Source organism: Osmia lignaria, chromosome 13, assembly GCF_051020975.1.
Source record: "Osmia lignaria lignaria isolate PbOS001 chromosome 13, iyOsmLign1, whole genome shotgun sequence".
NCBI lineage: Eukaryota > Metazoa > Arthropoda > Insecta > Hymenoptera > Megachilidae > Osmia > Osmia lignaria.
In genome coordinates, this window is record NC_135044.1 from 191,546 (window position 1) to 207,032 (window position 15,487).

The following is a 15,487-nucleotide window of genomic DNA, read 5'->3' on the forward strand; positions in this document are numbered from 1 at the left end:
AAATTAAGTGGAATTAGATTTTTTTAATCTTCTTCTTTAAACTTTAAGTTATATATATATATAAATAAATGGCTTATTCCGATAAAGGATGCGCGCGATGTATGTAGATTTCCAATAAACGGAGACAACTCGTTATCCGTGCTGGTCAGGCACGATGAGATTCCAAAGTGAGAGAAAAGCGGATCAATAAAATACTGTAGTTTTGCGCATGACGGAATTTATTTTACAAATTTCGGAAGGTTATGAGAAGAAGTATCAATGCTAGAGAAAACCGTGTTGCATCGAATGCGGTAAGTAAACAACGTTACACATTCAGTTATACGCGAAACAATGTTCGAGGGTGCCATAGCGGCCTTCTTGAATCGGCTTCTGGGGAAGTATGTTGAGGACTTGGACACCGAACAGTTTAATGTCGGTATATTTTCTGGCGATACTTGTCTCACCGATCTTAAACTGAAACCCGAAGCTTTGGTAAGTAAGCTTTTCTTTTATATAAAATGTTTTACGTAAATATAATTATTAAAGCGATAAAAATAATGTATCATTTGCGTTACAGTATCAGCTTGGTTTACCGATCAAGGTAGAAGTAGGACTTATAGGGAAGATTGTTTTAAAAATACCATGGGCTGGACTATTTTCTCAACCGATTGTACTTTGTCTAGAGGTAATAAATCATTTGTGATCAGGTATTTGCATATATATCATATAAATTTATGTATTTAAGGATATATACATAGTAGCTGTACCTGCTACATACGGTACGTATGATCCAGAAATACAGAAAAAGTTAATCAGGGCAGAGAAGAGAAAAATTTTGGAAGATTTAAAGGAAGATGAAACCTATACGACAGGTAAACATAACAAATCTGTATTCTAGTATCTTCTGGTGTTTAATGGTTTTTACATATGCAGTTATTTTGTAGAATTATTTGATAATTTGTTGAAATCAGTGACAAAGAATTTTCAAATCACTATAAATAATGTACATATTAGATACGAAGAAGAGATAAACGAATCTCTATGCGCTTGTGGTATTTGTATTCAAAGCGTATCTATAATGACTACGAATAGGTAACCAGTTGATTTTCTTTATCTCTTCCTTCATCTTACGTATATTCATGAAATTTAAAATTCCATTTTAGCAAATGGAAACCTGGCATTTGTACGAGCAATTTAAGCACAATTTATCAACTGGTCAGAGCAGAATCTTTGAGCATATATATGGATAATAATACAGAATCTGCTTTTACAAACAACGGGTGCGACTGGGATATATCTGCTATTTTTGCATGGAAAAGTACAATGCATAAAGCCTTGCAAACATTCGGTATGAGAAACAAAGAGTTTCAATTCCGTAAGTTCATCATTTTTTTTATTTATTTTTTTATTTATTGTTAGTATACGTAAAGAAGCGAGTTGACAAGAATTATTTTACAGTTCTAAAACCTTTTACTGCAAAAATAAAAGTAATCATATACAAAGGAAATGAAACGCAAACATCTCGTATGTTGGTTGATATTGTTCTTCACGATGTTGCAATGCAAATTTCCGAAATGCAGTATATTACTTTCTGTCATCTCTATGACTCGTTACTACGTACAAATATTAAAAAGTATGTATGTTTATCGTTTTAAATTAAATGCAAATTTTCTTACATTTTCATATCATTACCCATAGACAATATATGAAATATCGTCCTAATGAAATTATAAAGAAAAATCCATCAGCTTGGTGGAAGTATGCCTACAATTCTATTTTGGACTATAACGTGAAACCTTATACCTGGAAAAAAATTGTTGAACATAGAAAAAATTACAGAAGGTACAAAGAAGCGTGTCTACAGAGTTTACTTAAGCCAAATGATACAGAACTGAAGCTGGATTTGCAAAAATACGAAGATTCTTTAACAATGTTTAACATAGTAATAGCTAGAGAACATGCTAGACAAGAATTGAAAAATAGAATGATTAAAGAAAAACATCAAGGCGTGAATAACGGTGGTCTATCGCTAAATAGTATGAAGAATAGTACATCTTTAAGTCAAGAGGAAGTACAAAATATAGAAATAAAGAATGAGGCAACTCAAGGGCAGGAAACGAAGATATCTTCCGATGATATTAGTAACAGTTCAGAAAAACAAATCAAAATAGAAAAGCTGCTACAACCAATTGGTATAATTTCAAATCCTTAAATAATATATAACGACAGCAGAAGAAAAGAAATGAATGAAAATAAACTTTTCTATTTTATTTTAGATTACAAGTTGAATTTTACATTAGCAAATTCTTGTTTAAGTCTTTTAAAAAATGACAAAGAAATTCTTGTTGTAACTATAACACAATTCTTAACAAGTATTGAGATACGACCTGCATTGTCTGCTTTTAAAATATCTACACGGGCCGAGAGTTTTGTAATTGAAGGTGTCTCTCTGGAAGGTGATCTAGTGCCCTTAATTACTGTCGATAATGTTTTAACAGGTATAAGAATAAATATTTGAAGATGAAGCAACTGAAATTATGGTATGTAGTACATTATAATTCGTTTTTACAGGAAATGTATCAACAAATTTTTTGGCAATAGATTTTGAGAAAAATGGCGAAAATATAGATCCAACTTTTGATGTGTCTATAAGCCTAGAAGCTATTGAAGTGACTTATTATCATGTAATGGCAATATCCTTAAAAAATCAACAAGTGTTCTTTATATAAATAAGCTATAAATAGATTTTTATTAAATTTCAGCATGCTATGATGGAAATTATTCGATTTTTCAAACTTAGCGATACAAACGTTCAAACAACTATTTTGTGGGTGTACGAGTTGTGTAATTACATGAAGAAGAATCTCTTGGTTCTGGTAGAAAATATAATATCTCAGACGCTACGGATCAGTTTTAAAATAGATATTAAAGGACCGTATATTGTGTTTCCCGAACATGGATCAATGCAAAGGTACATAGGTATATTTATAAATTGTTAAATTTCATTGAATTTGTAAGTAATGAGAAAAGTATTTTAGAGATGGAAACATTCTTCTGGTTGATTTTGGCAATGTGAACCTGTCTAATGAACTTCAAAATACAAACTTACAACTTGAAGATGCCACACTTATGGAATTAGAGGAATTACTTTATGATAGAATCCATATTGTATTTTCAGGAGCACAGATATTATTTTGTCACTCTGGTTTGTCTTTATCTTTCTTTTTAAATACAGCTAAATGAATTTTTTTGTTTTTTTTTTTTTTTTTCAATGCTTTTTTATTACACGATAGGGGATGATTGGAGGTCAGTCAGAAAGATGAAGGATTCCGAATATCATTTTGTACCGAAAATACAAGCAAATACAACAATTTCGTATAGTGTTAAACCTGAATATCATCAGCTACCACGGTATTGTGTACTTTAATTGTGTAAGATAATATCAAATTGGATTTATTATAATTATTTTACTTATTTTACAGGACTAAAGTAAATGTTTCTATTTCATGTATTAAATTCAATTTATCGGAAAACAAGATACAACAGAGTGTTCACTTTTTAAATCTCTTGTTGTTGATGTATCAGAAGAATGTCAAGAAATGTGAGGAGGACTTAACGCAACACGTCCCAAAGAACAGATTAAATAAACTTTTCGTATCGATAAAACAACTTAGAAATGTGCAAGGCACTATATGCCTGCCGTCGATTGATAGATCCAAAAACAAATTTACAACTGTTACTAAGGAATTTTGGACAGCTAACGTACAAAAACTCGATAGGTAACGAAGTAAGATTAAGTATATTAATATGTAAAATGTTTTTGGAATATTTTAACGAGGCGAAGAATACTTAACTTGATGTAAGTACGTAAGTAAGTAAATAATATTTGATAGAAATTCGTTTTATGTAACAGTATTGTATCCTCTGAAGTCAGTGAAGAAGATTTGGAATTACTATCAAAGACTATCAGTTTATCTGGATTCGACGACAGTGTATCTCCGTGTAATCATATCAATCTTTTGTTAAGATTCGCTATTGGAGAGGTATGGTATATGTAAAACAAAATTTTGTAATATTGTTTAACTCTTACAAAATGAAATTTTATTAGTATTTTAATGGTTTAGTTATCGATTCATTTGGCAAGTATGAATTGTGGAAGAGAAGAGCCTTATTTACATCTTAGATTACATGCATTATATCTTGAAACTGCAATAATGCAATATGGATCTGCTATCCAGTTTGGTGTAGGATCTGTTTTGTTGGTAGACAAAACAAATGCAGGAGTAACTGGATCATATTTAGAATTAATATCTACCGAAGAACCTTATGAAGTTCTTGTAGTATCATTTCGTAAGGTACTTTGTAGAAGAATCAGAATTTTTCTTTCTGTATTTCATTTTTCTAAACATATCTACTTTCTTTCTTTCCCTAGGTCAAATCAAATTGTCCTGATTTTAAGTCTCACTTCAAAAGTATCGAACGATCTCTTGTTATAAACATACTTAACGTCAATATAAATCTTCACAGACCTGCGCTACTAAAAATAAGAGACCATTGGTATAGTTTATTCGGGTACGTACTGTCTGATTTGTTACATCTCGGTGAGAAACTATTTGTAGAAAATAATGAAAAATATCTCTCCAGCATTTTTGAAAACAATAATCTTTTCAATGTTCTGAAAAACTTATGCCAGAGTATCGTACAATGGAAAGTAAAGGAAAATGATCCACCTATTCCTCCAGGTATTATGTAGATACAAAATTATCGAATGTCAAATTTCTTCGTTAACGATTTTTCTTTCTTTTTAGGTGCTATTAAATTGAATTATTCTGCAAGGCTTAACGCCCTCGTCATTAGATTTTGTGACAGAGATTTGGATTTAATGGAAATACAGATCCTGGGACTAGAAAATGATTGCATTTACAATGCTAATGAAAGAATGGTTTTACGTGCACATCTTACACATTTATCTGTTGAAGATATGACCGAAGATACACTTTATTCAAAAGTAAGTTTTCAATCTTATGAAAATTACGTACAGAATATAAACTGAATGATATTTGTAACTTGATGCATTTCTTGTCTAGTTACTGATAACGGAGGAGGATAAAGTTCTTGATTTAAAATATGTGAGACACATGCCAAAACTGTATAAATGTTCCGATATCGATACGAATGGAGATGATGTGATGTCGGATGGAACATTTAAGTTTTCTATCGGGAGAATCAGTTGTGTACTTATTTATAAAGTATTGCACGATTTAAAGGTAAACATTTAATCTGTACGTTACATTAACGTTATGCACATTGCTATTGCTACTGTTATATCATCCAATTTTTTTTACAGTATTTTTTAACACCATTTACTTCCACATATTGCTTGAGCATAAAAAATTACTTAACCGATAAACTTATGAGCGGTATCGAGGAATTTAAAAGAACCGCAACGAAGTTACATGTTTTCATCGACATTCAAGGCCCTATATTTCTTTTACCTCAACAAAAAGATGTGCCAACTCTTCTAGTATTAAATACAGGTTGCGATTGTCCAAGAATATTTATAATTCGCTAAAATTTTCAATTTCATTCGTATATTCAACTTTGTATTTTCAGGTGTATTATCGGTCGAAAATTTTTTCAAAAGAAACGATCAGTTCAATCAAAGTATTAAGGTAGCCGGCAACGATACAAATCAGTTAATAATTGATAACATTTTAGTAAAGCTGAACAATGTAACTATATCCAGAGCAATTATGACGCTGAATCAAGACTTGGAAATTCAAGTAAAAAATTTTATATTCTCAACGATTGCAGATATTGAACGATACAAGTGTTTAAATTAATTTTTATTTCATAGGAACCGATCGTTGAGCCTGTTCATATTCATTTTGATATTAAAAGAAAAGCAGAGTATCGTAGCGCAATGGAGTTTCAAACGTATGGTCTATTCAATTTACAAGGTTCTATGGATTTTGTAAACATTAATCTAAGCCAAAGAGACCTAAAGTCTAGTATATTAGTGTGGAAAGATAACATTTCGAAAATTATACTATTTAAAAATGCATATGAAAATCAAGTACAGTCTACAATGGAAGATCAGTTGAAGAAAGCCGAGGTAGAAGATGTGATGGTGAAGAAATTAGAAGATTTTCTTACGCACAATGAAAATACAGTGTGCGAAGTTAATATGAAACTAACATTAGAAGGATTGCAATTGAATTTATTTTTAGATTCAGAAGAGGTACAGGAACAAATTTTCTTGTCAATAATGTCTGTGAAAGATTTTTAACGAGCCTTTCTGATTATGAGTGTGCAATTCCAGGTACTGAGTTCACCGGTTCGTGATCTGAATCATGGTTTATGCAGATTAACGTTCGGAGAAATAATCAATACGTACGGATTTTATAGCGACAAAAGTCTAAAGATGAAATTCTCTCTTCAGAGTTGTGTTTTACAAGATACCCGAAAGGAATCACAAATTATAAGAAAGTTTGTATTCTGTATAAGCAAAGTCTACTCTTTACTCTGAAATAATAATATCCAGCAATTAATATTTTTTTATTTTCATTGAAGAATAATTCAATCACCAGCAAGATTAATCGGAGTGCAACCTGAATCCTACATATGTATTTCTATGTCACCGATTGTTGATATTACGTTTACTTGTGGGCCACAGGGTGAAAAATGTTTTGATGCACTTATTCAAGAATTTAGAGTGAATTTGTCTGTTCCATTCGTGATGCATCTTACTCGATACATAATGGATTCCTTTCCAGCAGATCAGATTGACAAAGGAATTGTCAATCACGGATACGAGAATAACAATTCAACGATAGTAAGTAATTACATTTGTCTAGAAGGATAAATTATCCTATTCGTCTCATTAAAGTACGTATTGTCGTCGAAATTGTTTTTCGACATTTATATATATTTATTTATTTTGAATCAAGAGCAGGGATAATATCACTGCAGAAAGAAAGAAATTAAAATACGCACAATATTTTAAAGAAGAACCAGGTATTTATATGTATTTACTACAGAAAATGTTTTGTGCATTATTGTATGTATGTACTTATCTCTTTTTTTTTTTTTTTTTTTTTTTTTTTTTTTCATTGTTTTTAAATCTAGATGCTTCGATATCTGTGAGGATACATAAACCCGAGATTTTAATTTTTGGAGATTTGAAAGCAACCAACGCGCATGTAATTCTATTGCAAGCTGAAATATCTATTGAAAGTAGCAGACACAGTTGTTCATCATCCATTGTATGTACACTTACTGACATACGAGCCAAATCAAGGAGACAAGGAAATTATTCCCGTTATACTCCGTACTGGTTACTGTGTCCTTGCGATATAGAAATTTGTCGAAAAGAAGAACCACCCGAATTTAACGTCGATTATACTGTCACTGTGAACAAAATTAATGTTCATCTCTCTGCAGAAATAATACATGCATTTATCAATGTAAATATTCTGGCTTCCCGGTCGAGAAAGAAGTTTTTAGATAAATATTTTTAAAATAATAACATACACTGTTTACAGATACTGAGCGAAGCCACAAATTTAATGAATAGCGTTAACTTGAGATTGGAAGATAAATCTTTCAATCATGATTATTCTAATGCGCACATTAATCTATGGACACCTGTAAAAATTTCCAATGTTCCGTATAAGAAACTGAACGATGGTAAGTGGTCACATCAATAAGATTTTTTCAACTCGAATTTTTCTAATTCATAATTTTGCAGATGATTCACATTTAAATGACGAATGCAACGATAGAGTGGTAACGATTAATCTAAAGCCATTAGTAATTTGTTTATTACTGGAAATTGAATATCTGACAGAAAGACTTCCTGTTATACAAATGCACAGCATAGTTACAGCTTCTATTAACGATTGGTTTAACGATTTTAATTTTGAATCTAGTATAAAGCTTCATGCACTCTGTTATAACGTGGATTATAAAAGTTGGGAACCCTTAATTGATTTTTGTTCAGAAGACGATACAACCTGTAGACCATGGGAATTAATGATAAAAGTACGTGTTTCTTGTCATTCGTTAATCTCTTATCTGAAATTGATTTGATTTTCTATATCGTATATCTAGATCCGTCATGGCGAAGCTTTTATGATAAATTCAAACTGGACTGATTCGCATCAGCATATAAAGCAAGACGCGTTGAAAGTTAAAAAGAGAAGCGCTAAGAGTACCGATCAGGATGTTACAGATATGGTTTTTATAAGCCCAGATCATTTAACAGTACCAAAATCAAACGGTATGCTGTCAAATTTAACGTTCGATCAATTAATAATAAAAATTAAGAAATATAATTATTATTTTAGAGACAGATCTATATTCAACGTACGAAGAAGACTCTGACACGGATGACGATGAAGGTCAGAAAAAATTAGTAAAAACTTCCAATTACTTGTTTAACAGTAACAGTAGCGAAGAGGAAGATAGCGATAGCGAGAATTCCAGCACAAACGAAGACGAGGGATTAGAGTTAACACCGGAATGTAACGTAGACTCCTGTAAGGATTTACTACAATTTAAAAAAAAATTCAATTATTTTAATTTCATTCGAAATAAATGTTTAACCACAGTTGGACCCGTTGGTCGTGAATCAATTAAATCAAACGATGTGGCGGTTTACATTACTGTATCAACAGAGGATAAACTGAATATTGTGATTACTTCGAATTTAATTGCCGTAATGGATATTATTGTAAATGCATTTCAACAAGCTGCTAGTGGAATACCGATAATACCTGCTCCTATGAGAAAATTAAATCTTCAAAACCATATCGGTCATGAAAGTCGACTAGAACTTCTTGTTTCAGAAGAAGTTGGTATATTTTTTAATAATATAGTATTTTCATTGTGTATTTTTCTATTCTCAATTTTGTCATTGTAGGAAGATAAGAAAAGCGTAACCCGTGTCATCGTCAGTCAAGATTACCATGATATTAATTCACCAGCAAGTGTTCCAAGCAGTCCAGAAGTGGAAACTCAATCACGTGTTGCTAGCCCCCAGTGGGGTGATAATGAAATTGATTTTGCTGATCCAGACGTAAATTCAGAAAATTATTCAATGCCAATGGAAGAAATATTTCAGGATGACTCCACCATTGATATATACAAGACAATCACCGGAGAAGTGTTACATGTCATTTTTAAAGGTATTTTTCATACAAGTCTATAAGTACATAAAAAATTAAAACAGAAATATTTTTTTATCAGTTTTGTAATATTCTTAGGATTTGACGATGTATTAGTATATTGTCCAAAAAGACAAGGTTGCAATCTGATTCCACTTCGACCTATCAGACACGAAGTTCGCTATCATTTAGTTATAGAAGCTACGATAAACAATTATTTGCATCGTACAATTACTGTACGATCTCCCTTACAGGTAAAATATTTCGTTTCTTTATTTGCCTACATGGACTCGATTAAAATTTACTACTCGAACATATATTTATTTCAGTTTCGAAACGAAACATCATATGCATTGGGTCTTTACTATAAAAAATCATTACTAGATAAATTGGGGCTAACGTGTATCGGTGAACCTACAAATCCCTTTGACGACAACATTAGAATGACAATAATTGAACCTGATTCTACTTACAGTGTTCCCTTATACATAGCTTATCACTTTCCTATACATATATTGCCTGCTTATTTAGAGTAAGTAGAAAGAAAATCGGTTCAACTGAAACTTGACGTTGCAAAAATAATTTTATTCTTATTTATTTATATTATTATTAGAAAGTATCAGGTCAGCGAAGAAGGGATTTACTGGAAAGAACAAAGCGCAACAATGAATGTTATTAAAGACATATGTTGTAAAACAAAAGCTGATGAAAGTAATTCTGTATTTTGTGTTAAAGTCTCTTGTAACGAAGTCTCGTTAATTACAAGACCGAGCTGCCAAGTACCAAGTTACTTGATAAGCATTCATTCTCCCCTTATTTTGAACAATCAGCTACCATTTGTTATAGACGTTCATATACCTGCTATTAATTATGAAGTAAAAATTGAGCCAGGAGAAAGAATAAACATGCATTCTTTAAATTGTAATACCGATATCCAATTTGTTTTTAAGGTACGTATCTATCGATACATAATACATGTATCTGCCAAACTGAAAAAATTAAATTAAGCTACTCGTCACTTTTGTTACAGATTCAAAATTATTTGGGTATTTATTGGACCGGAATGGTTAAACTGAACACGAATTTAGAAAGAAAATTTGTTGCGATGAATGCAGATAGCGAGGTTGATTCGGCAAAATCTTTTTTATTGTGTATAGAACTGTGTAAAGTTAAAAGTTGGCACGTTGTTATTCAGTCACAATACTGGATGATAAACAAGTCTGGATTACCTTTGTTCATTCAGGTGATTATTTTTATTTCATCACAATGTATACTTTTAATATTTATCAACAACTGAATGGTATGTAATATTTTTATTAGGAATGTTATACTCATATAATTAACGAGATACCAGAAGAAGAATTGATGATATTTTCTCAAAAGAACAATAAGAAAAGCATGGTTAGATTAAGAGCCCATCAATCCGAATGGTCTTTGCCATTTGGACTAGAAGGAATTACCTCAATGTCTTTAATTGTATGCAAAGATACAGAACGAGGAAGAAAATACAGAATCTTAACAGAGATTGAAAGTTCTCGTTTATCTCCTAATTTCACAAAAATTATAACGTTTCTTCCTTATTTTTACATTAGCAACAAAACAAAAAGAAACTTGAGATTTATGGAAGAAAACGATCAAGCGGATTTATGGAACGATCTTTTACCCGGACAAATTATGCCATTTTGGCCGGTTACAGAATCAATGAAGATGAAAATAAAATGGAGAAATAGTCAATTGGTGTCTCAGCATTTCAACGTTACACGCGTAGGAAAGACTGTATTGAGAATGGACAATGGTGTAAGTAATGATTCATTGTAAACAAAATTTTAAATGTTACTCGATATTATATGGAAGGAAATTTTTAGTCAGCAATCACCGTACAAATCAAAGGTGGCATCACTTCTCCGTATTATGTAACATTTCAAAAATATGTGACTGGTGATATACCCATAAGAATAGACAATTTTTGTGACAATTTATTTTTGAAAATTAGTCAATGTAATTTAGGACAGGTAGCTTTGATAAATCCATTTCAAAGTCTCCTGTACACATGGGATGATCCTACTAAGACTAGGGAACTCATTTGGAATGTATATAACAATAAAAAACCTGGATACAATGCAAAATTTGAAAAGGTATGTCCGTATCGTGTACTATATTGAATTGAAACGTATATTTTATATTATATTTATCTGTGTTAAAGGATGGATACGGACAAGAACTTATACCACTTGTGATTGTGGAAAAATGTAGCGGTGGATCGTTTAATGCATGTACGGTTAAACCAGTTAATAATAAATTAATGTGGCTGGAATCGAAACCTGAGAGTATTAATAGGGAGAATAATAATTGTGACGATAACGACGACGACGATGACGACGACGACAACAATGACGATAACGATGACGATGATAATGATAAATCATCGACAGATAAAACAATTGTTTATTGGGTGAGTTACATGGAAGTGAACCAACGAGTATTACTATTTACTCAACACGAAACGCTATTCTTAAAAGCAAAAAGTATCATTGATCCAGAAGCTAGTAAAAAGGAAATATTTCTATCCTTTGCTGGTATTGGCATCAGTATTGTAAGTATATGCAAAAAGAAACGCGAATAACATTTCTTCACTGTGTGTTTCATATTTTTACAGGTAACAAAATCTAATGAAATTCTGAAGGAATTAATATATGGAAACATAACAGATTCAGCAGCTCATTGGGAGCTTTATTTTGACAGAAAATGGAAGAGTTTATCGTTAGAATTGAGTGCATGGCTAGAATGCAAATATGTACATTCTTGTAAAAAAGCACAGTTAGAGAATTTTATTGATGTAAGTTTTTCCTAAAATTCCAATTAAAATAGAGAAGAAATAAAATATGAAAGAAATTTTTCAGGTTGATCTTGTAAAAATGCATATGACTAAACCGTTCTTTGGAAAACTAAGAAGAACCTATTCTCCAGGAATTTGGTTACACTGCAGGAAATCTATGTCATTGACCCATTTGCAGGGTTACATACATAAAATACAGGTACATTAATATACAAGGTGTTCGGTTACTTGACGAGCATTCTGGGATAATCATCCCAGCGACCACTCTATCAAAGGATGATTCTTCTTTCAATTTAATAAAATAATAATTATTTCAGGTGGATGATCAAGTTCGTAATACTACCTTTCCAGTGATTTTATATTCTAATTTGCAAAAAAGTATCATCAATTATGCAGGAAGTCATAGATTGAAGCATTGCGTAGAATTTGCATATTTGAAACAGAGAAAGTTAAATTATGATGTTTACAAGGGTGTTTGCCTTATAATTAGAGAATTTAATTTAAATCTACAAGAAGGCTTACTACTTTCTCTGATCAATTTGATACCAAAAAAACCGGAAACTAAATATTCTATCGCCGTGAAATTAAGAAAGGATGTTTCAAATATTCATGTTTTACCTTTCAGCAAAAGTAACGTACGTATATTTTATCCTTCGTACACCATATATGTATATTTTGACATAGATGAAAATGAACAATAACATGTTTCAGGGTACAACTGTTAAGAGAAAAAATATAATAGAACATATATATATTTCTCCGATCATGATACGTTTAACATTGTTAGCCGATACAGAAAGACCTAATATTTATAATATTAGCGATATAGCAGATTATAAGAATGTCGTTAGATTTATTTTTGAATATTCTGAAAAGGGAGGATTTGAGAAATATACTGAACTACGGTAATGCAAAATATTTGATCCATCTGTATTTGTAATTGCATGGTATTAACATTGTATTTTTTTCACGTTAGACTTCCTTGCTATCAACAAAATTTCATCACCGTTGAAAATGAAGAACTTGTATTAGATTTATCACGATCTTATATGACACAGATTATGCAGCAATTTCATGTTTTAATACGTTCGACTACCGTCTTAGGAAATCAATGTGGTTATAACTTTAAATCGCCAGGAGACAACTTTTATGAATCTAATATGGTAAGTAACATTTACCGATAATTTTTTACATTTCATACATTGTACAACACGTAGAACGAATATTTTTGCAGCTGATTTTGTGCGGAGATGAAATAGCAGAGAAATTGAGTCAAGAAATAACATGCCAGCTAGGGTACAATACACCAGACACTACTACGCAAACTTCAATCTTTAATTTCGACATCGAACCACGTGTAATGCAATCGAAAGTATGTTTTAAAAAAATTCCAATCGCCTGATTCTATAACGAATAATAATGAAACTTTTATTTTTAGGCAAAAGAGCCATGTTTTCAAAACAAAGATATACCTCCTTTCTCGCTATATAGCTCATTTTCTACAGAACTAGAATTAGAAACATTCAGTATAGTGGCTGCATTTAGAAGTAGTAAGTATAATATTTATTTTCCTATATTTCCTTTATTTCCTTTCTTCCTTTTTAGAGACAATGATTTTTAATCGGTTATCAAAACCTTTTAGGTATTCATCAAGAAGAATTAAAGTACTTGTTCAAAACTTTGGGAAAGAAAACGTCAATATTTTTTAACAATGAAAGTTCCTCTTTAAAGGCTTACTCAAAAGTAATAGCAGATATTATAAAAAGGTACACATATTAAAATGATGCTATGATTAATTTTAATATGCATACATTTGAGTATATTCGTTATTTCAGGGCACAAGAAATAGGTCATAAGTTTATATCTCGGATCCGCCTAGCACGCTACGTGAATCCGTATAAGGTAAACAAAGAAGACAGTAAAGAAGACAGTCTTCTCTATCTGTAAACTAAATTTGAAACTTTCTCCTAGGGAGTTGAAGTATTTTCAATGCATAAAGCTAAAGGAATGCATCTCTTAAGTATGGTAAACAAGAATCCTGGAATCGATACAGAAATATATTGGGCACATACTGCTCTTTCTGACGATGGTAAACATATAGCTCTAGTTTCGTTGCAGTAAGTAGAAAAAAGTTATTTCAGTGACTTTTTTTAATTCAATAAATGGGATTAAACTGGTATTGAATTTAGGCGACTGTATTTCATTGAGAAAGGATGTACATGGGGATCTCTGAATGTAAAGTGGACCTTAGATACCCATCAATTACTATCACCACCTACGGTGGTTAATAACAAGCTTATTTTCCATGTGAATAAGGTAAGATGATATCATTTGATATAGTTAAAAGAGAATTGAAAAATAATGGATTAATCTTACCCATAGAACGACGGTACTTTGTCACCCATAATGGATTGGTACTTGGAAAGCGATGCAGCAGACATTCTGGAGTGGCTGTGCCAGAAAATAAATATAGCCATGATCTTGAACATGGAGAACAGTATTTGTTCAAAGCAAGTTGTATAACTGGAATCCGAACTATAAAACAAAAAAAAACCAATTATTGTATATTTAAATTACTCAGGCACAATAAATTCTCTGACAAACGCATTATTTATTTGTTTATATTGAAAATCTATATCTAAAAGTAATATCATCCCCTACAAGCATAGCTTTTATATTTTCAATTTTTATCGATTCTCTCAAAGTTTGGATTTCTTCCAGCTTACCGTCAAGTTTCAAAGAGAGATAGACATCTACATACAATAGCCATTTGGATAAAGTACGTCTAGTTTATTTCATAATTTATTTACAAAAAGTCTTAGTAAATTACACTTACAGGCATCTCCACTCGAACTAAAGTAAATAATTTAAGAACTACACGTATTTAGATATCTATAGAGTAGGATATTTTGGGGTCAGGGAGAAGCTGGGATCAGGGAAAGTGTTCTGTTTTAACTTATTTACCTCGTGTTATTATTTGTTTTTTTTTTTTTCTTTTTCTTTGTTCCATTTGCCTTCATCTTCTCCACCTAATTATTCCTTCTTAAATAAAGTCAAATCTGATTGATTTTTTACATAGGCTACCTTGATGAGAATTGAAACACCGTTCATTTTTGTGAAATCCACTTCTACCAAATGAAAAAGGAAGTATCCGCATGGAAGGTGTGCGATGGCGAAGTAGATATAAATATCTTCATTTCATCAAACATTATAAATTAGAGTGGTCTTCCTCTCTTTCTGTTTTTTTTTTTTGTCTTTCACTCTATTACATTAGATAAATGTATATGTAAGAACTGTCGAAATATGTGCAAAAGCTGACAATAGGGGGAATAGTACTTATTAGTTTTTGTTTTTTACAATAACATATACATTTTGAAAATTATAGTTTCATAAGTAATAAATATATTCCATTGGAATTGCTTAATGGCACGATCGAGAGCTTATTGTTAGATTAAAAATTTCATTTTTTTTTTAATCCTCCATTTCTTACATTCGCAAAACCATT

General features: G+C 31.3%; 1 protein-coding gene across 4 annotated transcripts; it reads left to right on the plus strand.

Annotated features, from left to right (window-relative positions):
• Positions 1–143: 143 nt before the first annotated feature.
• Positions 144–15,129, plus strand: LOC117610174 (intermembrane lipid transfer protein VPS13A). Of its 4 annotated transcripts, XM_034337236.2 has the most exons (51): positions 144–471; positions 557–664; positions 725–851; positions 924–1,071; positions 1,143–1,354; positions 1,438–1,612; positions 1,678–2,171; positions 2,256–2,477; positions 2,551–2,663; positions 2,742–2,950; positions 3,018–3,184; positions 3,273–3,390; positions 3,462–3,758; positions 3,893–4,022; positions 4,104–4,334; positions 4,412–4,551; positions 4,624–4,721; positions 4,788–4,987; positions 5,067–5,246; positions 5,327–5,516; positions 5,593–5,762; positions 5,837–6,220; positions 6,302–6,468; positions 6,553–6,814; positions 6,930–6,996; positions 7,108–7,445; positions 7,524–7,668; positions 7,730–8,022; positions 8,092–8,260; positions 8,328–8,519; positions 8,592–8,833; positions 8,903–9,167; positions 9,246–9,400; positions 9,476–9,678; positions 9,760–10,096; positions 10,177–10,389; positions 10,467–10,943; positions 11,012–11,281; positions 11,350–11,739; positions 11,803–11,982; positions 12,047–12,181; positions 12,300–12,617; positions 12,694–12,887; positions 12,959–13,145; positions 13,217–13,354; positions 13,421–13,532; positions 13,625–13,748; positions 13,818–13,884; positions 13,954–14,099; positions 14,172–14,298; positions 14,365–15,129. In XM_034337236.2, the coding sequence occupies exons 1-51, from the start codon at positions 331–333 to the stop codon at positions 14,503–14,505; spliced, it is 10,308 nt and encodes a 3,435-aa protein (XP_034193127.2). In that variant the 5' UTR covers positions 144–330; the 3' UTR covers positions 14,506–15,129. The 4 variants fall into 4 exon arrangements, with proteins under 4 accessions (XP_034193127.2, XP_034193125.2, XP_076547609.1 ...); XM_034337234.2 differs by having other exon boundaries at positions 4,412–4,721; XM_076691494.1 differs by having other exon boundaries at positions 8,328–8,833.
• Positions 15,130–15,487: the final 358 nt, after the last annotated feature.

Bases quoted from the DNA above. Each gene is read 5' to 3' on its own strand.
- LOC117610174 (XM_034337234.2), top strand. From the start codon at position 331: ATGTTCGAGGGTGCCATAGCGGCCTTCTTGAATCGGCTTCTGGGGAAG. The intron at 5,763-5,836 runs GTAAAAAATTTT...TTTATTTCATAG, and splicing joins ATCAAGACTTGGAAATTCAA to GAACCGATCGTTGAGCCTGT. The intron at 11,740-11,802 runs GTAAGTATATGC...ATATTTTTACAG, and splicing joins CTGGTATTGGCATCAGTATT to GTAACAAAATCTAATGAAAT.